The 24727-nt window shown below is 35.2% G+C and overlaps 1 protein-coding gene across 2 annotated transcripts in view; it reads right to left on the bottom strand.

Moving 5' to 3' along the window:
- LanB1 (laminin subunit beta-1) overlaps positions 1-24727 on the bottom strand; it is a 111810-nt gene that overhangs the window by 11957 nt on the left and 75126 nt on the right. For both annotated transcript variants that reach the window (XM_076538227.1, XM_076538226.1), the window contains exons 9-12: positions 23990-24400; positions 11416-11611; positions 3123-3569; positions 2345-2852 (exon numbers count right to left, since the gene is read on the bottom strand). In XM_076538227.1, the coding sequence (XP_076394342.1) occupies positions 2345-2852; positions 3123-3569; positions 11416-11611; positions 23990-24400 (1562 nt within the window). The remainder of the gene's footprint in view (positions 1-2344; positions 2853-3122; positions 3570-11415; positions 11612-23989; positions 24401-24727) is intronic.

The following is a 24727-nucleotide window of genomic DNA, read 5'->3' as shown; positions in this document are numbered from 1 at the left end:
CTTGATATTTGAACATAAATAAAGTATGCTGCATTTGCAAAATTTTTACGTAATAACAAATCTGTAAACATAATTTTGTTCCTAATGTAAATGCTACACATTGAATCATCATAGTCGCATGTAGAGGCGAAGAGGTTAAAGAGTAGTGCATGTTTTCTTATCTCACTATACATATACAGGGTGTCCCAGTTTTTCCAGCCAACCTTGCTAGCGTGTTTTACTTGTAAAAGTAAGAAAAAATTTTTATATGAACATATGCTCTTAAATATTTTATTAAGGAGTTATAACTAATAATACAAAATTATAATGAACTGGCATTTTGTCGACACAACCTATGAACGTATTATGAATATCTCTATTTCTGTTTATATAAACTCTTATGTCTACTTGCTGTGGTAGTTGATATCCACATTTTTTATTAACGTTGTATTAATGAATTAACATTTCAAAATGACGTCCGTTATTACAAACACATACGCTGTGTGGACGAAATGCCAATTCATTATAATTTTGTATTATTAGTTATAACTCCTTAATAAAACATTTAAGAGCATATGTTCATATAACAATTTTTTCTTACTTTTGCGTGTAGAACACGCTGGCAAAGTTTGACCGGAAAAAACTGGGACACCCTGTATGTAACTACAATATGTACACTGCTCAAAAGAAATATGGCATAGAAAAATTTTAGGCAAAAATTAGCCAAATTTGACTGATGATAACTCCGTGAAAAATCATCGCAAAGTTATGCTCTTTTTTTTTAAATTAAAGCTTGAGATCTCTACTTTAAGACCCTGTAGTTTGATTTTAGATTTGATGCATCACTACCACAATAACACCGTAAATGTGAGGTCATGTTTGCTATATTGAAAATTACAAAGTTTGACGAAATGCATGGACTTGCCACATTTTTTTTTGGTGATACTGTTTACAGCAGCATAAAGTACAAACCTTCATCTTTAATTTCCAGTATGTGAAAAACCGCTACCATTTTTTCCCGCAAAGATACAGAACTTTAAAGAAACCCTTGCATTTATGGCATATATCGCCGGCATTAGCATTACCCGATATGCACCTCGGAGAGGTTGCTAGACAAATTTTGCACATCATATGGCTCTGACAAGAGCCTTTTTTTGTGTGTATTTATGTGTGAGTGTCTGTGTGTGTGTATGAATTATCGTCGAGAAACCTCGTTGAGAATCATTCTCGAATTTTGTAGTCCCAATTCAATTCGATTGTTTCCACATCCTGCAGTAAGTCCAGATTTGAACCCTACAGAAATTTAACAAGACAACCTACCAATCTATAAGACTTGTCGCAAGTCTTAACTCAATTTTGGAATGACATTCCACAAAAAGAAATTAGGGCTTGCATTAACATGAATAATAGGCTGCAAGGGATAATTCAACAACGCGGAGGAAACACGCGTTATTAGAATTCAAACATACACACACACAGATACTCACACACAAATATATGAAAAAATAGGTTCTTGTTAGAGTCATATGATGTGCAAAATCTGTCCAGCAACCTCTCCGAGATGCATATCGGGTAATGCTAATGCCGGTGGTATATGCCATAAATGCAAGGGTTTCTTTAAAGTTCTGTATCTTTGCGGGAAAAAATGGTAGCGGTTTTTCATATGCTGGAAATTAAAGATGAAGGTTTGTACTTTATGCTGCTGTAAACAGTATCACCAAAAAAAAATGTGGCAAGTCCATGCATTTCGTCAAACTTCGTAATTTTCAATATAGCAAACATGACCTCACATTTACGGTGTTATTGTGGTAGTGATGCATCAAATCTAAAATCAAACTACAGGGTCTTAAAGTAGAGATTTCAAGCTTTAATTTGAAAAAAAGAGCATAACTTTGCGATGATTTTTCACGGAGTTATCATCAGTCAAATTTGACCAATTTTTACCTAAAATTTTTCTATGCCATATTTCTTTTGAGCAGTGTATACAGGAATGATTAGAATGAAAATTTGATAATTTGTCATACTCTGTAAAACTGTGCAATGAAATTGTTAAAAATTTGTTATATAACATACATCTGCCATCGCAATACTTTTATTGTAAAAAAACTTCATCATTCAATTAAGACAAAAAATTCAAAATTTTGTTTTTGGTATTATTTTCAGTACACGATATTATTTTAAAATAATAATTTTTGCGAAAATTCCATTGTACAGTGTTATAGGATAAAAGGTGTTAAATATACATTCTAAAAATGTAATTTTTCATAAATTTTTCAAGATTTAGAGTCGTATATACCTGTATGATCTTAGATATAAGTATAAGATATTATAAAATTTGTGTTAAAGAAAAAATTCATATACAAACCCATCAGAGACACTTCCAACTGCATCGCATTCGCAAGGATCACATCCTTGTCCACTAGCAATCCTCCAGTGATTCTCTTCACATGAATCACAGTGCTGTCCAATAACATGAGGTAGGCAAGGACACTGTCCAGTTCGGTGATCACAAGGACCTGCATTTCTGTCGGTTCCCAGAACGTCACATTGACAATCCTGGCAATCTTGTGCAAGGGCATTGCCATAAAAGCCTGCTTTACAAATGTGACAATTAGTTCCATCGGTGTTGTAAAGACATTGCAAGCACCGTCCAGTTTGAGAATCGCAATTTCCACTTCGTTGCAAATCTGTATTATTATTGCAATTACAAAGCTCACAGCTACCACCCGGAATTTCAGGCTGGCCAAAGTAATTTTCAGTGCAACTTTCACAACGAGGACCCATGTAGCCATTGTAGCATTCGCAAATCACATCATGGGTTATTGGATCTAAGGAACAACTATCAGCGTAAGAGTGGCCAGAGTCCAAAGTTCCTGTAAATTAAGAAAATTTATAGTAAAGTGGTCATATAAAATTATTAGCTTAATTTCAATAACGAAATTGTATTCCATCTAAATTTTTGACACTAGTTTTTCTAAAAATTTGAGAATAACGTAGGACATTTATATCCCATTTATGATAAGAATTGTTTAACACAACACTTTTAGTATAATTATACCGAGCAAGATATAAAATATATTTATACAAAAAGCTGTTAAATCTCATTACTATCATTTTCCTAATCATTAATATCTTTCACCTACCTGGGCATGGACATGGTCTGCAAGAAATATCTACACCGATTCTAGGATCACCATAATACGTCTCAATACATCGGTCGCAATTGGGTCCAGTTGTATAATCACGACAATTTATGCAAGCCCCTGTTTTCAAGTCACAACTTTCCGCATGTCCGTTGCATTCGCATCGTTGACAATGTGGAAAATTCCAAAATCCAGGTTCGCACTGACCGCAAGTCCTGCCATAAGTATTCGGTCGGCATTTACAACGACCAGTCTCTACATCGCAGAAATTGTCCAAAGCACCCACGCCATCACAGTCACAAGGGATGCAACCTTCTGGACCAAATCTGTAAGTGCCAGGTGCACATCGATCGCATCGTCTTCCAACGACATTCGGTTTACAAGGACAAGTGCCTCCATAATTCTCGCAAAGCAAACTATGCGATCCTGTTGGATTACACTCGCAGGCTGAAATAGGTGATTCATAATATTGTTACGGTTACAGAAAAATTAAGAGAATGACAATATAAAAGAAAAGAATTAATGTAGTTCCCCAAAATAATATTTTTCTTGAAAAATCGTGATCGCATACTAATAATAACTTCACCTATAGTTTTCAAAAATTTCAAGGAAATTACATTTGCATGTAATATACATTTGTTTATTACATTTGCATTGACGATATTCATTTTCAAAATTTACTCTTTATATCTTCTTAGGTTTTGAGTAAAATAATATGATACAAAACTATATTAAGAACCTTGTGAAATAGGTTGAAGATATCTAGTGTTTTTAACCGACTTCGAAAAAGGAGGAGGTTACTCAATTCGATCAGTACATTTTTTTTTTTTTTTTTTTTTTTTTTTTTTCTATGTATGTTCGCCGATTACGCCTAGCTGGGTGGACCGATCGGAACGAAACCTTTTGCATCTGGTAGGTTCTGACTCCCCATTGGTACCATTATCAAAAAATTTTTCATTTTTTAATTGCAAAGTATTGTTATTGCAAAAAAACCGGCAACATTTGAAATAAAGTTTTCTCGATTTTAGTGCACTTTTAATATCTTATCGCGGACATGATTCTGAACAATTTTGTTCATATACAAATTTCGCGGAAAGGTTTAGTTTTCGAGATATTAGCGAAAAATTGTTGAAAAGTTTTGACATGAAAATTGTTGAAAAGTTATCAGGGACATGATTCTGAACAACTTTTTCCTTATCCACAATTAAGGGGAAGCTTTAGTTTTCGCGTTATTAGCGAAAAACTATTGTTACTAATATATTGAATTCTACGTATGCCTCCGTGTCTCTGGTGGTGTATGAGTCAACATGCAGTCGCCGATTTTTTACTGTTTCTACAAACACGTCTTGCCGGCCGATAAAAAGCGTGAAATAAAATAATTTTTAGAAAAAAAATACACCGACTTCGAAATGCACTGAAAAGTATAAAATAATTTCTATTTCCTAATAAAGTAATTTCTATTTCATTCAATCATACAATTACGTAACAGATATGAATGAAACCTATTTACTCGTTAGGTATTATATTAAATACATTTCAACCTTTTCGGAGGCGGCGCAAAATTAAAAGATTATTTTGAATATGTTATTTATAATTCAAATTAAGACCTGGCCCCTCAATGACCTCAAACTTTTCGAAGTAAACTATCCTCACTTCTTTGATTGAATTTCGGCTGCGCGTGAGTAATTCGAAACGGTAAATATTGACAAAAGAGGACCCAGCCCCACGTCACATTGACCTTGACATATGTTGTCAATGGGTCATTCCACGCCAAATCGATCACTTTTGGAAGTCACCATCTCCGATTTTGCTCTAATCGAAATATGTTGTAGTCCATGTGAAATTAGAGGGGGTTTAAGTCATCATTTTGCCGGTTTCGAATTTGTTAATGAATGACAAGCTGTCAAAGTTTGCAATTTTTGCCCATTTTGGGCAAATGGGGACCCCATTTGACGAAAATGGGGTCCACTTGGGAATTTTTTTCTCAGAAACCACTGAACCGATTTAGCTAAATTTTTTTTGTTTTATTCGTGAAGGTTTGGGCTATTTGAAAATATTTTTTTTAAAGTTGTCAATTTGTTATAAAATGTTGAAAAATTTAAACAAATTCTTTTTTTGCGTTTTTCTCTATGAGGGGCGTAAAGGGTTAAAATTTAAAAAAAATATGTTCATATTCTTTGAAGCTTCCCCTTTAAAATGAGCCCTTCAGAATGATGGAGCCTCGAAAATTGACGTCTCTACAAGCTGGAAAAGGACGCGGGGTACCCCGATTTCAGGTAGGTGAGTCGCGCGTTCCACTATTATGACCGGTTATTTTATATCGCTGATCCCAAAACAGTACGGGAAGACCTCATATACGACTTAATGACTCTGTTCGTACCTTGAAAAGTATATTAGCTACCACTCTTGGCCAATGACACATTTTTAGTTATGTTAGATTTGACCCTAAAGTACTATGAGTATGTTCTTTTTATTTCGTTATGGGTTTTAAAACAATAAGCTTGTAAAAGCTGTCGGATGCTAAGAAGTATGTCAGACATTTTTATGCGTTGCAAGAAACGGATAATCTGTTTATTACATAGCAACAAAAGGCCATTGGTAAGGTACCTTCTTTACAATTTTTAATGCCATTGAGAGTAGATATTCGTTCTAGGTGTCTTCTATTTTTTTGTCACTTTCCTTCTTCTGCCGACTCGATACAATCTGAACAATAAATAAGAGGTATGGTGGAATTTCCTATATATTCAGATATCTTTATGCCAAATGTTCAGTTACCGTGGCATTTTCGTACCGTACGGTTTTAAGAGCTAAAGAGTGCGTGAATTGTTTAAAATGGTGAATCGAAGGTGTTGCAATCCGTTTAAACGAACAGGGCATCAAAGCTTCACTAAAGGGCTTCGTAACATTACCGTAGGGATGCGGCAAGCATTTCCAGCTCTTCCCAGGGAAGGGCTAATTTGTAATACTTGCCGCTGTAAAATATATAAACATAGAAGAACACAAACGGAAATTTCGTTAGCTGAACCAGGGCTATCCGGATTATCGCAAGGAGAAATTCGCAATAGTAGCGATAGCTCGAATGTTTCCATGCCGATGGACCAGGAGTTCTTGTAAGTTCCACAAATATTTTAACATCCTCATTAGGTGATTCTCCCGTTACGTATAAGACCTTAAAATCAAGTAGACGCATTTCAGACAAGATAGATCGTATTTCTAATAGATTAAAGTCGCATTTAGTAAGTGAAAGTAATTCCTCTAATATCGCAGATAATGCAGAAGTAATTGAACAGTTAAAAATTAAATTTAATTCAGAATCTAGCGATAGTGAAAAAATTCGCATTTTGACAACTTTACCTAAATCGTGGAGTATACGTAGAATTTCTTTTGAATTTAAAGTAACTTATCACATGGCACGACAAGCAAAGCAATTGCAAGTCAGTCAAGGAATAATGGTGACTCCAAATCCAAAGCATGGTCGTTCATTATCAGAAAATGTGAAGTCATTAGTAGAAAATTTTTATCGTAGTGACGATGCAAGTAGAGTTATGCCGGGAAGAAAAGATGTTATTTCAGTAAAACTAAACGGACGTAGGGAACATTTACAACAAAGATTAGTTTTAGGCAATCTCAGAGAAATTTATACATTTTTTAAGGAGAAATATTCAACATATAAAGTAGGATTTAGTTCATTTGCAAATTTGCGACCAAAGGAATGTGTTTTAGCTGGTGCCAGTGGAACACATTCTGTTTGTGTGTGCGTAATACACCAAAATGTAAAATTAATGTTAATTGCTGTTAAAACGGCACTAGCTGCACGGTCCATAAATTCAAACGTTGTTTTAACCGATTATAAGTTGATTTTGAAATCTATAATGTGTGAGTTACCGACTCCATCGTGCCATTTACGAAAATGTAATTCTTGTCCGGGTTTAGTAATATCCGTTCCGAATTTGAAAATTTTTTTGACGATAATTATATTATTGAAATAACTTTTAAAATTTGGACCAACACCGACAGATCTTCCTTGGACACCCTTACATGTTCTGCTGATGACTTCATAGATCGTCTTGCAGAAAAAATTCCCATTTTGCAGACACACGATTATATTGCTAGAGCACAGAGTCTGTATTTAGAAAAAACAAAAGCATCGTTAAATCAGGGAGAATTTCTTATCATAAGTGATTTCTCCGAAAATTATAGTTTCGTCATTCAAGACGAAATACAGAATTACCACTGGAATAATAAACAAGTAACACTCCATCCGTTTGTTATATACATGAAAGATAATAACCACAATTTCGCGATACTTTCTGAAAGTTTAAAGCATAATGCAGCTGCCGTACATATTTTCCAAAAGAAGTTAATAGATTATCTCAAACATATATATCCCGAAAATATTAAAAAGATTATTTATTTTTCTGACGGGGCAGCTGCGCAGTACAAAAACAAAAAGAATTTCATTAATTTAGCGCACCATTTCAACGATTTTGGTGTATCTGCAGAATGGCATTTTTTTGCAACAGCCCATGGTAAGGGACCATGTGATGGAATTGGAGGCAGTATTAAAAGACTTGCAATGCGCACCAGCTTACAGAGGCCATTAGAAAACCAAATTCTTACACCTAAAGATTTATTCGAATGGGCAGAATCATCATTTGCAAACATAGCGTTTAATTATGTAACAGAAAACGAACAAATTCAACATGCTGACTGCTTACAAGCTCGCTTTGCAACAGCATTATCAATAACAGGCACTAGAAGTTTTCATAGCTTTATACTATTATCCAACAGAGAAATATTATGTAAGACATGTTCGTGCGATAATGATGGCTCTGTGTTCAGTATAATGAAATAGTTATCATTGTATTTTTTTTCACCATTCCTGAGTTTACCCTACACAATGATCCTCTCCAGACTTTCCACTACTACCCTCCCAAATCCCTTCCCGATGGAAGAAAACCACCACCTTCTCGCGGTTTCCATCGAGCAATGACGCCTTTAATGTAACAACAAATATTTATAAAAGAATAAAAAATGTGTCATTGGCCAAGAGTGGTAGCTAATATACTTCTCAAGGTACGAACAGAGTCATTAAGTCGTATATGAGGTCTTCCCGTACTGTTTTGGGATCAGCGATATAAAATAACCGGTCATAATAGTGGAACGCGCGACTCACCTACCTGAAATCGGGGTACCCCGCGTCCTTTTCCAGCTTGTAGAGACGTCAATTTTCGAGGCTCCATCATTCTGAAGGGCTCATTTTAAAGGGGAAGCTTCAAAGAATATGAACATATTTTTTTTAAATTTTAACCCTTTACGCCCCTCATTGAGAAAAACGCAAAAAAAGAATTTGTTTAAATTTTTCAACATTTTATAACAAATTGACAACTTTAAAAAAAATATTTTCAAGTAGCCCAAACCTTCACGAATAAAACAAAAAAAATTTAGCTAAATCGGTTCAGTGGTTTCTGAGAAAAAAATTCCCAAGTGGACCCCATTTTCGTCAAAATGGGCAAAAATTGCAAACTTTGACAGCTTGTCATTCATTAACAAATTCGAAACCGGCAAAATGATGACTTAAACCCCCTCTAATTTCACATGGCCTACAACATATTTCGATTAGAGCAAAATCGGAGATGGTGACTTCCAAAAGTGATCGATTTGGCGTGGAATGACCCCAATGACATATCTTGACAACGTATGTCAAGGTCAATATGACTTGGGGCTTTGACCCCTTTTGTCAATATTTACCTTCGAAACTAATAATTTTTACGGTTGATCGAACAGTTTAGTAAAAGAAGACAGAACATATACATTGAGTCTTTATTCAACCTTCCCTCAAATCCAATCCTACATGTGTAACATCCCTGAAGAATTTTCAAACTTTTATCCCGGTGTCATTTCTTCAATTATCGACTGTATTTCTCTCTTACCGACCACGACATTAGACAAATCGAGTATCATAAGAATTCAGTAAACTGTCGGTAATAAATGTATAGTTCTATACAGAAAATTCCGTAATGCTATGTGCCTACATGCCGCGATGCTCTCCCCGAATTTCCTAGTATTCTCGCGTAATCTTAGAGAAGCATAGGAATACATTTTACAATTAGGACATTATTAGTTATTAAAATTATTAGTTAAACAAACCAGTCAATACATATCGAGCCTACTGATATTATGTTATCCGGAACTAAAGTCAAGTGAAAATTTATTGCAGTATATATTGTAAATTATAATATTATTCAATGGAATGTTCTAGAAGCATCGTATGCTTATACATTTAGATTCGATCCGTATGAAAGTCGTGCGTAGTATATAGAAGAAGATAGAAAATGCAATTTTCATTAAAACAATACTAAATTACTACTTTTATATCAGGAACATAAACTATTATGTAGAATGCGATATTAATAATGTAATTGAATCGTTCGTTTGCACAATTAATGTCTAATTACGAATTTATATAAAAATTATATATTTCGACGTTATGGGGATTTTCCAAGAAATTGCCAGGCTGGCGAGTAAAAAAGGCCGAGCGAAACCCGCCTAAATCACAGAACAGTTTTTGAAGTCGAGCAAGCTAGAAGTCTTCAAATAAGTATAACCGGAACAGTTTTCGCTGTCAAGAGCCGCAACGATTCTTAATACTTGACTGGTAAAGCGGGTATACGCCATTTGGATACTTGATCGTGGGTCATTCTAGTAGCTAGCTAACGCAGGCTCCCCATTAAAACGGTCTCGTATCTGAAACTCGGAGAGTGTCATTTAGGAGAGTGCTATACTTAGCGCCAAGAAGGGCTAAGACATCGAAACGATAGCTCTCAGCTACTCATGTTTGATTTTTCATTGGATTGCTAACGCGCCGTCAGATTCTCGGAGTTCGCTCTGGGTAGTTTCGTAGCCAGCGAATAGCAGGCTCCCCATTTGAGCGGCTTGGTCTCTGACGCCCGTGTCTTTTGGGTGGCAGTTCAGCAATTACGATTTTATATTAGAATCAATTTTTATTTGCTACCCTGTTAGACTTATACTGTTCACCCTTTTCCTGTATCGTTGGGTCGTTCTAGTAGCCAGTGAACAACAAGCTCCCCAATTAAGCGATCTGGTCTTGGCTTTCAGTGTTCGTTTTAACAAAAAGGGTCATGGACAATTAGTTGTCGAGACAAATTAAGAAAAAGTAACTAGTTACTGTTCCGAGTAAAGTTCATTAGATTCAAACAAATTTTGGAATTTTGAATAAGTAAAAGAATATTGTTCTGTCATTAGCGTAATTTTCGTAGTCGACTACACCGCGTTAGATATCAGATGAAATCACTAATCTGTCTAACTTTGCGAAAGCGTAGTTAGGTACACTTAGAGAATCACACTTAGGTCGGATTCCTCGCTGCGGTAGACTATAACGCGCTAAATTATTAATTTCGTAAAAGATTAATTCATTATAAATTACAAACGTATTAATCCAGATAAATTTTGTCATTGCGATAGCGTTCGACACGAGAATCAAATAATATAGAATATCGAATTTAGTTAATCTCATAAAAGCGAAGTTAGCCTTATCCAAGATCAGATTTAAGTACGATGCAATATAAAGCATTAGCTAGCGAGTTCCATTTAGTTAGATTCACAATTATTCGAGTTCTATTATCTCTATTATTAATATTATATCAAAATCTATATAGTTTCTTTTGATCAAACCAGTATACTTTTCACATTTTGTTGTTATTTGTTAAATTCACCATTTTCATTATTTTATTGAATAAACCTAATTGTTGAAAGATATTGACCTGTGAATTTTACTCCTTAACCGTACACCACACGAATCCCACAATCTTTAGATTAGTTATTTGCGAAAACGAGTCGTTTAGTGGGTCTATCTGAACCTAAGTTCCAGAGTCGTTACACATGCATTAAAAATTGATAGTTCAAAGGACTCTAACGTTCTTTATTAAACTCTTTCTACTCTTTCAATTTATCTCTTCATATTTTTCTTTCTGAAGGAGTTATTAAATTTTTTAAAAGTAGCACTTCCAATAGCAGCAGATATGTACTGTTACCACACTATACATTAATACTAATAAATAATATTTATTAATTTACCCTCTAAATTTTCAATAGAGTTAAATATATTTCCGTTACAAAAAAAAAAAGTATTTTCCAAACGGAATATGATATTTGGAATCTTTAATATTTACTCATTGTCAGTTGATAGCAAAATATATCAGCCTGTAATAATGCTCGTATCTATATAGCGGAAACCGAATATAAACTGTTAATAAGTAAGGATATTACTCACAGTGTGCACCATCATAAACGTAGTAACCGATGCTGTTTTGATATTTCTTGCAAACTTCCGGAACGTGCGTCCACACAGCATTGATATCATTAAAAAATTCACTGCAGTGGTATCTTTCATATTCTTGACGACGTAATTCTCCGACTCCGGGTGTTTTGAAGAACGGTATGGCATCTATTCTCGGTCTCAGAACAATCTGAATGAAATTAAGTTCTAATGAATACATCAAACTTGTAATTTATAAAGATCTAAGAATAATATTAGTAATAAAATAATTTTCAGAAAAAAAATACACCGACTTCGAAATGCACTAAAAAGTATAAAATAATTTCTATTTCCTAATGAAGTAATTTCTATTTCTTTGAATCATACAATTACGTCACAGATATGAATTAAACCTATTTACTCGTTAGGTGGTATATTAAATACATTTCAACCTTTTCGAAGGCGGCGCAAAAATAAAAGATTTTCTTGAACATGTCAATCTTTGGACAGCCGAACATAGGCAATGCTTGTATAGCTATTTCTTTTCTATACATATAACTCGACAGCACGCCGCGAAGTAGGTGTTAATGCGTATAGAATGTAACTATGGTCTATCTAGCCCTTTGCGGACGGGACGGTTCGAAGTGAACCGTACCGTGGGGCCGAACTCCTGCCGCGATGGTCATTAAAAATTGCCAGCGCATATTTCTGCTTAATCGCGGTTTTCGTTCATAGCATTCCAAGTCAAATTCTGGATATATTGTATGTACATGCACAGATTTACGTGCATGCACACATGTACGCATTTCTCGGCTCTATCAGTTGTTTTCGCGGAACGCATAGTTAAGTTTCTCGGCCATAGCCACGCATTTACGTGGGACACATATATGCGTTTCTCAGCTCAATCAATTGTTTTCGCCAAACGCATATATGAGTTCTTCGGCCAATTTGATGATTTACGCAGAACGCATACAGGGTGTCTCACAACTCGTGTAGGTCCCTGAAATGGGGGGTAGCTGACGTGATTCTAAGCAACATTTTCCTTTGCAAAAATCGGGTTTGAAGCGTCGTTTTCGAGTTATTAACGAAAAACACGGACCAATCAGAGCGCCGGGATTACGCGCGCCGAGAAGCGGGAGCAAAAGCTTCGAGCCGGTCGCCGGAGTGCGAGCGCGATCAACTGAGTTTTCCTCGGAACTGTCTTAACGTCTAATATGAAGTCTTTACATCGAAACTCAGTTAAATAACGAACAGAATAATTAAAAGTAATGTTCATTTATTCATTTCTCATGAAGGAGGATCGGAATTAGTTATGTGTAATTAACATAAAGTATGCAAATGGAATTTATTGAATACTGCAATTCGTTATCGACAAGGAAGATGACATTAAATATCGAAATTTTTTTGTTTTATTTCCGACAATAATATTGGCCAACGAATTTACGTATTTTAATAGGAAATACTTATTCTGTTTGTGATAAAATAGAGTTTCAATGCGAGATCTAACAAATGTATTAACGTCTCTACTAATTTACAGAAAATTTATTAAAATAAGACTCACCCATTCTTTGAAAATAATCCTGTTTGTTAATAATCCGAGAGTGAAAGTGATGGGGTAATTGCCACTGGGTCGTCCTGCCGATGTTGACCTGTCGCAGACATTGGCACCTTATAACACAGCTGGTGGCACTCACAGGTCACTGCACTGTCTTTATTTCAAATCACTTTTGTTTTCACTTTCACTTTCTGGAGAATCCCAGGTAAAAGGTATTGTTCCTCCCGATGCCTCCGAGGGTGTCCGAAAGGGGCCGATTATTTTAATATTGTCCTGGACTGCTCCTGTGATTAATAATAATTCCCCAAGATCCATGTTGAAAACTGCAGGTGCTGTGAAAAGTCCTCAGAATTTAGATTATGCGGCCGTATAAACTTATACGGGTGCATCTCGTACTCTTGAAGAATTCGATGTACCGCGGAGCGATGCATACTGAAATAAAATACAGAAATGTATTAATAAATGGAGAAGGATACTTTAATATTAACGTTTTAATACTATTAACGTTACTTACCCGAAACGGCGAGCGACGTCTCCTATGCTTAGCGTTCCATCTTCATGGAACTCTTCGACTACCTCGCGTTCCTTTTGCACTCGACGTGAATATAAAAAATATAAAATTCTGCGTTAGTCCTTTGCAGGGACATTTCGATGGTTACTGTCCGGCAGCTCTCACGAAAATGCTCACGGGTCAAACATAGTTTTCTTTCCAAAACACACTTAGCCTTTCCCTACCCCATGGCTAGATATTTTAACAAAAGTGTGCATATTGTTTGAACAACTTCCCCGAGTCTAAATGCCATTTTTAACGTCCCCACGGGTTTTTCGAAACAATCAATTATACGACAGCCGATAGCTGCGAGACTCGAATTCACCTGGATTGCCCATTGTCCCATTTAGGCTTGACCGTGTAATAAATTGTGCGAAGGCGAACTAACGGAAAGCTAATTACCTTAGATGACCCTTTTTACCAGACATTAAACATTTTGGTATTGCACACGGTTTTCTGTCCACTGGTCACATACCGTTCGTCAATACCTGGCCAGATAGCACGAAAATACAAAGCAGTCGATACGAGAATTGGACTGTTTTACAGCTCCGAACGTTGTTTTGTAAAACGGCTGCTGCTACGTGCTATACCAAAATGTTTAATGTCTGGTAAAAAGGGTCATCTAAGGTAATTAGCTTTCCGTTAGTTCGCCTTCGCACAATTTATTACACGGTCAAGCCTAAATGGGACAATGGGCAATCCAGGTGAATTCGAGTCTCGCAGCTATCGGCTGTCGTATAATTGATTGTTTCGAAAAACCCGTGGGGACGTTAAAAATGGCATTTAGACTCGGGGAAGTTGTTCAAACAATATGCACACTTTTGTTAAAATATCTAGCCATGGGGTAGGGAAAGGCTAAGTGTGTTTTGGAAAGAAAACTATGTTTGACCCGTGAGCATTTTCGTGAGAGCTGCCGGACAGTAACCATCGAAATGTCCCTGCAAAGGACTAACGCAGAATTTTATATTTTTTATATTCACGTCGAGTGCAAAAGGAACGCGAGGTAGTCGAAGAGTTCCATGAAGATGGAACGCTAAGCATAGGAGACGTCGCTCGCCGTTTCGGGTAAGTAACGTTAATAGTATTAAAACGTTAATATTAAAGTATCCTTCTCCATTTATTAATACATTTCTGTATTTTATTTCAGTATGCATCGCTCCGCGGTACATCGAATTCTTCAAGAGTACGAGATGCACCCGTATAAGTTTATACGGCCGCATAATCTAAATTCTGAGGACTTTTCACAGCACCTGCAGTTTTCAACATGGATCTTGGGGAATTATTATTAATCACAGGAGCAGTCCAGGACAATATTAAAATAATCGGCCCCTTTCGGACACCCTCGGAGGCATCGGGAGGAACAATACCTTTTACCTGGGATTCTCCAGAAAGTGAAAGTGAAAACAAAAGTGATTTGAAATAAAGACAGTGCAGTGACCTGTGAGTGCCACCAGCTGTGTTATAAGGTGCCAATGTCTGCGACAGGTCAACATCGGCAGGACGACCCAGTGGCAATTACCCCATCACTTTCACTCTCGGATTATTAACAAACAGGATTATTTTCAAAGAATGGGTGAGTCTTATTTTAATAAATTTTCTGTAAATTAGTAGAGACGTTAATACATTTGTTAGATCTCGCATTGAAACTCTATTTTATCACAAACAGAATAAGTATTTCCTATTAAAATACGTAAATTCGTTGGCCAATATTATTGTCGGAAATAAAACAAAAAAATTTCGATATTTAATGTCATCTTCCTTGTCGATAACGAATTGCAGTATTCAATAAATTCCATTTGCATACTTTATGTTAATTACACATAACTAATTCCGATCCTCCTTCATGAGAAATGAATAAATGAACATTACTTTTAATTATTCTGTTCGTTATTTAACTGAGTTTCGATGTAAAGACTTCATATTAGACGTTAAGACAGTTCCGAGGAAAACTCAGTTGATCGCGCTCGCACTCCGGCGACCGGCTCGAAGCTTTTGCTCCCGCTTCTCGGCGCGCGTAATCCCGGCGCTCTGATTGGTCCGTGTTTTTCGTTAATAACTCGAAAACGACGCTTCAAACCCGATTTTTGCAAAGGAAAATGTTGCTTAGAATCACGTCAGCTACCCCCCATTTCAGGGACCTACACGAGTTGTGAGACACCCTGTATATGCGGCGGTAGTCCGCAAAGGGATAGATTCATAGAGTATGCGACGGAAAGACTCGATCGCCGCATATGCTATAAAGATAGAGCCCATCTGCCGCAAATTTGGTAATTCCCGCGTCGTGGGCTCTGTTTATAGGTTCTTAGATCCCTGGCTTCCACATGCGAACGAAGTCGATTCAATTTCATTTATATCAGAAACGTTGCGAAATGAAGATGCAGTCGTTACATTTACGTATATTACCAGATATATCCATAATGGTTCGTATTCTTTCTCAGGATTTATTAATTTCCAATACGCCATACCACAATCAACTGGTTATTGGCAGCAACGCTTAGTGAGGTATTTTTAATTTTGCGCCGCCTCCGAAAAGGTTGAAATGTATTTAATATACTACCTAACGAGTAAATAGGTTTCATTCATATCTGTTACGTAATTGTATGATTGAATGAAATAGAAATTACTTCATTAGGAAATAGAAATTATTTTATACTTTTTAGTGCATTTCGAAGTCGGTGTATTTTTTTTCTGAAAATTATTTTATTTCACGCTTTTTAGTGGAATGGGGAGAATTGTACAGGATACAGTGAGACAGTTCTTCCGGGCTTTTTTTTTGTCTGCGTAAATGCCATGAACATAATTAAGTAAAAGACAACATGGATATTCGTTTTTCAACTTCCTTTGCAACAATAATCCTTTGCAACTAAAAAATAAAAAAATTTTTGATAATGGTATCAATGGGGAGTTAGACTCCACAAGATGCGAAAGACTTTGTTCCGATCGGACCACCCACCTAGGAAAAACCGCCGAACATGCATAGAAAAAATAATCCTTTGCAACTAAAAAATAAAAAAAATGTTTGTTAGAACGGTAGGGAGACTATACCAAGCAATGGGAATAATACACCAACGTCAACGTGAACTCATCTTGCTGCATAAGTTGCGTGTCAAAGCGGCAAAGCTTAGTTAGTGTTTTGGTACAGTGCATTGTAATTGCCCTTTCTTGTCTTTCCCGTGCATAGCACGGGGCATTCCACTAATAATAATAACAATAGTTATTCGCTAATATCACGAAAACTAAAGTTTTCCGTCAATTATGCATAAGGAAAAACTCGTTTAGAATCATGCTTCTAATAACGTATTAGAAGGACATAAAAATCGTTCGAAGTTGGCTTCAAAAGTTAACAACAATTTCTGTAATATCTCGAAAACAAAAGCTTTCCGTCAATTTTGCAAGAGGAAAAAGTTGTCCAGAACCACGCCCCTAACAACATATTCAAAGGACATTAAAATCGTTCGAAGTTGATTTCAAAAGTTAATAACAATTCTTTTCGCTAATATCTCGGAAACTAAACATTTCCGCGAAATTTGTATATGAACAAAATTGTACAGAATCATGTCCGCGATAAGATATTGAAAGCGCACTAAAATCGAGAAAAGTTTATATTAAAAGTTGCCGGTTTTTCTGCAATAACAGCACTTTGCAATTAAAAAATGAAAAATTTTTTGATGATGGTACCAATGGGGAGTCAGCACCTACCATATGCAAAAGGTTTCATTCCGATCGGTCCATCCAGCTAGGCGCAATGCGCGAACATACATAGAAAAAAGAAAAAAGTTGCTGGTTTTTTTGCAATAACAACACTTTGCAATTAAAAAATGAAAAATTTTTTGATAGTGGTACCAATGGGGTGTCAGCACCTTCCATATGCAAAAGGTTTCATTCCGATCGGTCCACCCACTTAGGCGTAATCGGCGAACATACATAGAAAAAAAAAAAAAAAAAAAAAAAAAAAATACTGATCGAATTGAGTAACCTCCTCCTTTTTCGAAGTCGGTTAAAAATCTCAATGAATAAAGCTAAAGACTTCAATCGAAAACATTAAATCGACTATCAAGAAAACAAGATTTATCATTTATTAACCGACTTCGAAAAAGGAGGAGGTTACTCAATTCGATCAGTATATATATATATATATTTTTTTTTTTTTTCCTTTTTCCTTTCCATGTGTGCCCGCCGATTACGCCTAGCTGGATGGACCGATCGGAACGAAACCTTTTGCATCTGGTAGGTTCTGACTCCCCATTGGTACCATTATAAAAAAATTTTTCATTTTTCAATTGCAAAGTGTTGTTACTGCAAAAAAACCGGCAACTTTTGAAATAAACTTTTCTCGATTTTAGTGCGCTTTTAATATCTTATCACGGACATGATTCTGAACAATTTTGTTCATATAAAAATTTCGCGGAAAGCTTTAGTTTTCGAGATATTAGCGAAAAATTGTTGAAAAGTTTTGAAATCAACTTTGGACGATTTTCATGTCCTTTTAATATGTTATCAGGGACACGATTCTGAACAACTTTTTCCTTATCCACAATTAAGGGGAAGCTTTAGTTTTCGAGTTATTAGCGAAAAACTATTGTTATTAATATATTGAATTCAACGTATGCCTCCGTGTCTCTGGTGGTGTATGAGTCAACATGCAGTCGCCGATTTTCTACTGTTTCTACAAACACGTCTTGCCGGCCGATAAAAAGCGTGAAATAAAATAATTTTTAGAAAAAAAATACGCCGACTTCGAAATGCACTAAAAAGTATAAAATAATTTCTATTTCCTAATGAAGTAATTTCTATTTCATTCAATCATACAATTACGTAACAGATATGAATGAAACCTATTTACTCGTTAGGTATTATATTAAATACATTTCAACCTTTTCGGAGGCGGCGCAAGATTAAATAACATATTCAAAATAATCTTTTAATTTTGCGCCGCCTCCGAAAAGGTTAAAATGTATTTAATATAATACCTAACGAGTAAATAGGTTTCATTTATATCTGTTACGTAATTGTATGATTGAATGAAATAGAAATTACTTCATTAGGAAATAGAAATTATTTTACACTTTTTAGTGCATTTCGAAGTCGGCGTATTTTTTTTCTAAAAATTATTTTATATTCATCAAACTGAATATGTTTAACTTCTCACATTAGATGTTACGTAGTAAAATGTACTGTTTTGATACCCAATTTATAATTAGTAATGAAGAAATTTTTTATGCGAATGTTTGCGGTGATTAGTTTAAAATCATAGAAATTCGTAAATCTCAACATATTGGATACGTTATTTTGATTCCGCTTATTCAGGAATCTAACAATGCGACTGTTATCGGTGATTGACAAAGTATGTGGATAACAATTTTTGCGGAAAAAAACTGCATTTTATACTACATAACTGATGATTCAAGTGTATCGTTTAGTTTTTCATCTTCAATAAATTTCGTACTGGTCAATTCGAAGGGAATAACTGCATAAATGGATGCCCAAACCAAATTCAACCAATAATGTATCATTTCATAGCTTGTAAAAAAAATAACAATTTGTGCCAAGTTCCAATTTCGTAGCTCCACGTGTATGGAAACAAATTTACACAATATACACGATTTACACAAATATACACAATTTTCTCGAATATATAAGTTAAACATTCGAAGTATTGACATTGAGAAACGCAAAAGTACTGAAACATGACGATTTTGTAATGAATGAGTTGCGGTTCTATGTTCATGATTTTTGAGTAAATACATGCGAGTATTATTGAAACTATTATTATATATTAATAACCTTTAATTATTTATTTCTGATTTTTTTGTTACGAAATTTCTACCAACATATGACATAATTCAAAAGATATTTATTTATAATTTCATGTGTTGCATTTATACCGTGGATTCTAGTAAGTTATTACAAGAAAATATGTCTTGAATTATTTTAATCATAAAAAGGTCACAAATATATTGAGGCAAGATGTATAAAAAAAGTCGGAAAGTGAAGAAATTGCACCACATTAACATTGTAAACAATATAACAGGTTTTGGATCTTTTCTAACTACCACAATCAGGGCGGTCCTTCTTTTCCACTACCTATCGTTCTCCGCGTTCGAGACTTATGGTCGATTAAACCAGTAAATATAGTTTAAATTATATCGTGTTTGGTCTTAGCTTAATTAAAAAAATGTCAACAATCTGTTGAAAAAAGTTCAAAATATTTAAAATAAAAAACTTCTGTTTGCATTGGTATAGATTCACGAATATATCCGAATCCGAGTCACGTTACATTTTTCGACAAGTTTATTGGTATCTTAACCGTTTGACTGCTACGCGGCGCAAAAGCGCTGCGATCGTTTGTCTCGAAAACCGCGACGCAGCGCTTTTGCGCTGCGAGTTTCAATGTGTTTTTGGTGCTCCGTGGGAGTGAACGTAATCTAACCTCACGCGTAATTTGTAACGAGAGTGCATTCTTATACATTTTAAAATAACTTTTTACCGTTTTTATATATTATTTTAACTGTTTGAGTGCGGAGGAGTGCGATAGCGCTCCTCTGTTTATATGCCAAAAATGCGGGGAGCGCTATCGCGCTTCTCTTGTTTGATGTTAAAATTGCTCCAATGATCCCTCAATCGATCGCATGCACCCAATTTACCCAGGCCCAAACCATCAACAGGAACGATACCGTTGGCACGGAAACAAGTTTTTCTGTGAACTGCAGGTCCAAAATTGACTTTTAACTGTGAAAAAAATGAAAAAACAGCATGGGGTTGATTTTTGACAGCGTGTAGCGACCAAGGGGTTGGTGCAAACGCGACCAAACTTTTACCAGGTATAACTGAGGTTAAGAGGAAGCTTCGGTAAAAGTTTGAACAGATTCGAAAAAAGCGCCCCTTTGGGAGGGGCGAAAAAGTAGGGAGGGAGTTGCGGGTGCCGCAGGGGGTTGAGCCGGGCATTTTCGGAAAGGCCGTAACCTAAACAACCTCATTCTAGAAAAAAATTTCGGATGTTTTCTTTTTTTTTGTCGAATTTAGAGCCTTCTTTTCGGTTTTTCGATCTCCTAGCATTCAAGGGGTCGCTGATACCGCAAGGGGGTGGCAGGCAACAATGGCACTCCTGGAGCATTGAGATAACCCATGGGCCCACCTATTCTCAAAATTTCAAAGTCCTACCTCCAACAGAACGTAAAGAAAGAAACGGCTAAAGAAAGTGGTGCGTTAATTTTGGCCAGCAGTGTATACCCACTCATCCGCATTTTTGGCATATGCTCACAAAATTTGTGCCATAGTCAAACGGTTAAAGTGTTTAGTTCGCGAAAAATTTAATTTTTTCATTTATGTTGTGTTTATTATTTTCATTTCGATTTTTTTAGTCTTTTTGTTGTATTAGAGTAATTCACGTAGTAAACTATCATGTACATTATTCACACCGTTCAATGTTTCTACATACAGGTACATCAAACCAGAATAAAAATTAGAAAACTGTAATACGCTTTTTACGAAGTGCGAATTCAGCTATCAACGTTCTGTAGATTGTAGTAATCCGGCGATAGATCGGCAATCCGTGAATCGAGATGTTCGCGCAATGACGGTAACGTTCATAAGGCGGACGGTATTATTATACAGTATTCTCTCCGTAAATGTGAAAACTTCGGGTCTGGAGATTCACATTTATGGAATAGGTACTACATTCTTTGTAGTGTGCCGAACGTAGAAAGAGATAGCGACACAAAAAACAAAGAGGGACTGAGGTTCGAACGTTCGGCAAACATGAAAGACTTGTGTGAGTTCTGTCTTTTAAATTCAAAAATCAAAATTTTTTATTTTTGGTTTTTCGTCAATGGAACTTTTACCAGCGTATTTGACTCGTTTTTCTGATTAAAATATAATAGTACCAAACACGGTATAATTAAAATCATAATTACTTATATAGCAAGCCGTTAGAAGGAATTCGTATTTCTGCCGTAAATGTAAAATTTGCCGTAAGTGTGAAAGTTCGAAACTTTTATTGATTGATTTTTGTTGTTTGGGCCTCGACTGCTATGGTCATTGGCTCAATCGAAACTTTTATGGCTTGTTACATAAGTAATTACGATCGTAATTATATCATGTTTGGTGTCATTTTAACCAGGAAAACTAAACAAATACAACAGTAAAAGTTTCATGAAAAAATAGTAAGAAATAAGAAAAATAAAAAAAAAAAAAAATACGCCGACTTCGAAATGCACTAAAAAGTATAAAATAATTTCTATTTCCTAATGAAGTAATTTCTATTTCATTCAATCATACAATTACGTAACAGATATGAATGAAACCTATTTACTCGTTAGGTAGTATATTAAATACATTTCAAACTTTTCGGAGGCGGCGCAAAATTAAAAGATTTTCTTGAACATGTCAACCTTTGGACAGCCGAACATAGGCAAAGCTTGTATAGCTATTTTTTTTTCTATACATATAACTCAACAGCACGCCGCGAAGTAGGTGTTAGTGCGTATAGAATGTAACTATGGTCTATCTAGATTCATAGAGTATGCAACGGAAAGACTCGATCGCCGCATATACTATAAAGATAGAGCCCATCTGCCGCAAATTTGGTAATTCCCGCGTTGTGGGCTCCGTTTATAGGTTCTTAGATCCATGGCTTCCACATGCGAACGAAATCGATTCAATTTCATTTATATCAGAAACGTTGCAAAATGAAGATGCAGTCGTTACATTTACGTATATTACCAGATATATCTATAATGGTTCGTATTCTTTCTCAGGATTTATTAATTTCCAATACACCATACCACAATCAACTGGTTATTGGCAGCAACGCTTAGTGAGGTATTTTTAATTTTGCGCCGCCTCCGAAAAGGTTGAAATATATTTAATATACTACCTAACGAGTAAATAGGTTTCATTCATATCTGTTACGTAATTGTATGATTGAATGAAATAGAAATTACTTCATTAGCAAATAGAAATTATTTTATACTTTTTAGTGCATTTCGAAGTCGGCGTATTTTTTTTCTTAAAATTATTTTATATAAGATACGAAAAATCTATATTATTTATGTTGTCGTCCAGAAGTTATAATCAAAACAAGTGTGACAAAATGATAAGACATGTAGAAGAATAATAATGTGTGTATATTTCCTGTACATTTTCCTTTTTTCTATGACTTCTAATAATCTTTTTGGTAGGATTTTGTATCACTTTTTTATAAACTTTTTAGAAATTGAATTTCAATGTATAGTGATTTTTAATTCTTGCAGGGAATTACATTGGCATGGTGCCATGGTATACATGTATATAACGGATCAATTCACCCCATATACTCTCAATAATATTTAAAACAGATGATCTTGCTGGTCAACATAAAAGCTGAATATTATTTGTATCAAAATATGTTACGACAGTTTCAACAGGATGTACAGCTGCATTGTTGTTTTGAAATATGTATTCATCGCCATTTATGCGTTCTGCACGTGTCATGATTTCTTAATTTATTAGAACGACGTAATCTCTACTTTTCATTTTTCCATCTATAATGTATGGATGTCTTCCCTTTGTACTCAATTGTACCCCAAGTAAGTTTATCTCCTTTCATTCGTCGTCTCGTTTGATATTGTTGATCTTTCCTGAGGTAATAAAATAATACGACTAGCAATCAGGTCTGTCAATCTTTTCTCATTTGAGAATATAACTCTTTTCAACCTTTTCTTCTGTCTTAAGTGTTTTAGAGCAAATTGCATTTTATCTTTAAATTTTTGTAAAAGACGTTGTAAATTCTGCACATTTATAGATATGTCTGCTTCCTGTGCATATTAATGTGTTGTCAACGATGTGCTGCCATTTTTTTAAATTGACCTCTCGCTTTCTTTTTGCCATAAACTTCAGGATTTTTTAACAAATTATGAATAACATTTCGATTTCTATTTACTAATTTTGAAATTTTCGAAATACTTGAGCCTTTTTTAAATTTAAAATCATTTTTATCTGTTTCGTTCAATTTTTTTTCATGTCCCATTTTTGTGATTATCAACACAAGTTTTGTTACTAACTGCTGTAATGAATTATTTAATACAATTATGACTAATGCACAGTAATTACTCACAACGTTGTTCGAAATGAATCGATCAACTTTTCGTCAAATACTGACTTAAACATAAAATGTGTCCTAACATTTTATCGCGCTTGTTTTGAAACAACCAAATATAATTCTTGGAAGACATCGTAAACAGGAGATTCTTCGTTTGTTACAAAGACAGGGAGTACTATTATAGATGTATGTACTAAATGTGTGCAAACATCATTGAATTTGAGTAACACGAAAAGTCCAATTTGTTCTTCTTTACGCTCCAAGCGACGTCGTGCCAGTGGCATCCGCTATGAGCGGCGTGGCGTCAAACAAAGGGCGGTGCTCATTAGTAGTAAACTTCAATAATACGTATTCCTTACAGTTATAAATTTTTAAAGATATAGAAAACAAATCAAATAATTCTTACCGAATCAACTAAAATGGATGCTGAAGGTGTATCCACGTGGCTATTGAATTTGCGGAATTGCAATAATAAATTATATCGTTTTCCTGCTTCCAAGCAAACGGAAGGTTGCGCAACGATGCTCCTAGATCGTAGAGGTAACTGCGCCCATAACTGATCGTACTCCGGTCTCCAGTCAGCACAGGGACCATTTGGATCTACTGACCCGTCTCTTTCAATGATTATTTGCACATTGTCCCAGACTCCTTGTTGAATAGGTTCATAACGCACAATTATATCGTACCACAATGTTTTACGAATATCGTCGATCGTGAAATTCAACACTGAACCCTCCAATGCCTTCATAAATCCAGTTCCGGTCCAAGTACTGTTTCTTCCGTCGCGATAAGGTTCTCTAATCACCACTTGACAATTCTATTCAAATAAGAAAAGAAATTTTGTTTTTACTTAATGATATAAATTACTTTATTCAAATGATTATTTTATTCTGAATTCAGATTTTAACAAACGAAGAATATAATAATGTGTTTACTGGAAACCATAGAAAAAAGTATCGGGCAACAAATTGTAATAAAAAAAGATTAGCAAAGATCTGTCCATTTAACAAAAATTCAAAATTACTTTAACCGTTTTCTGTGAAATTACACTAATTTATTTAGATATTATTGAAATTTGTATTTGGACAATACAATTATCTTCAATACAAACCCATCTGAAATGTAATAAATGTCTTTGTTACCA

The sequence above is a fragment of the Megachile rotundata genome, chromosome 12 (assembly GCF_050947335.1).
Source record: "Megachile rotundata isolate GNS110a chromosome 12, iyMegRotu1, whole genome shotgun sequence".
In the NCBI taxonomy this organism is placed as follows: Eukaryota; Metazoa; Arthropoda; class Insecta; order Hymenoptera; family Megachilidae; genus Megachile; species Megachile rotundata.
Note: the sequence above shows the minus strand (reverse complement) of the source record. Positions and strands in the feature narration are given on the sequence as shown.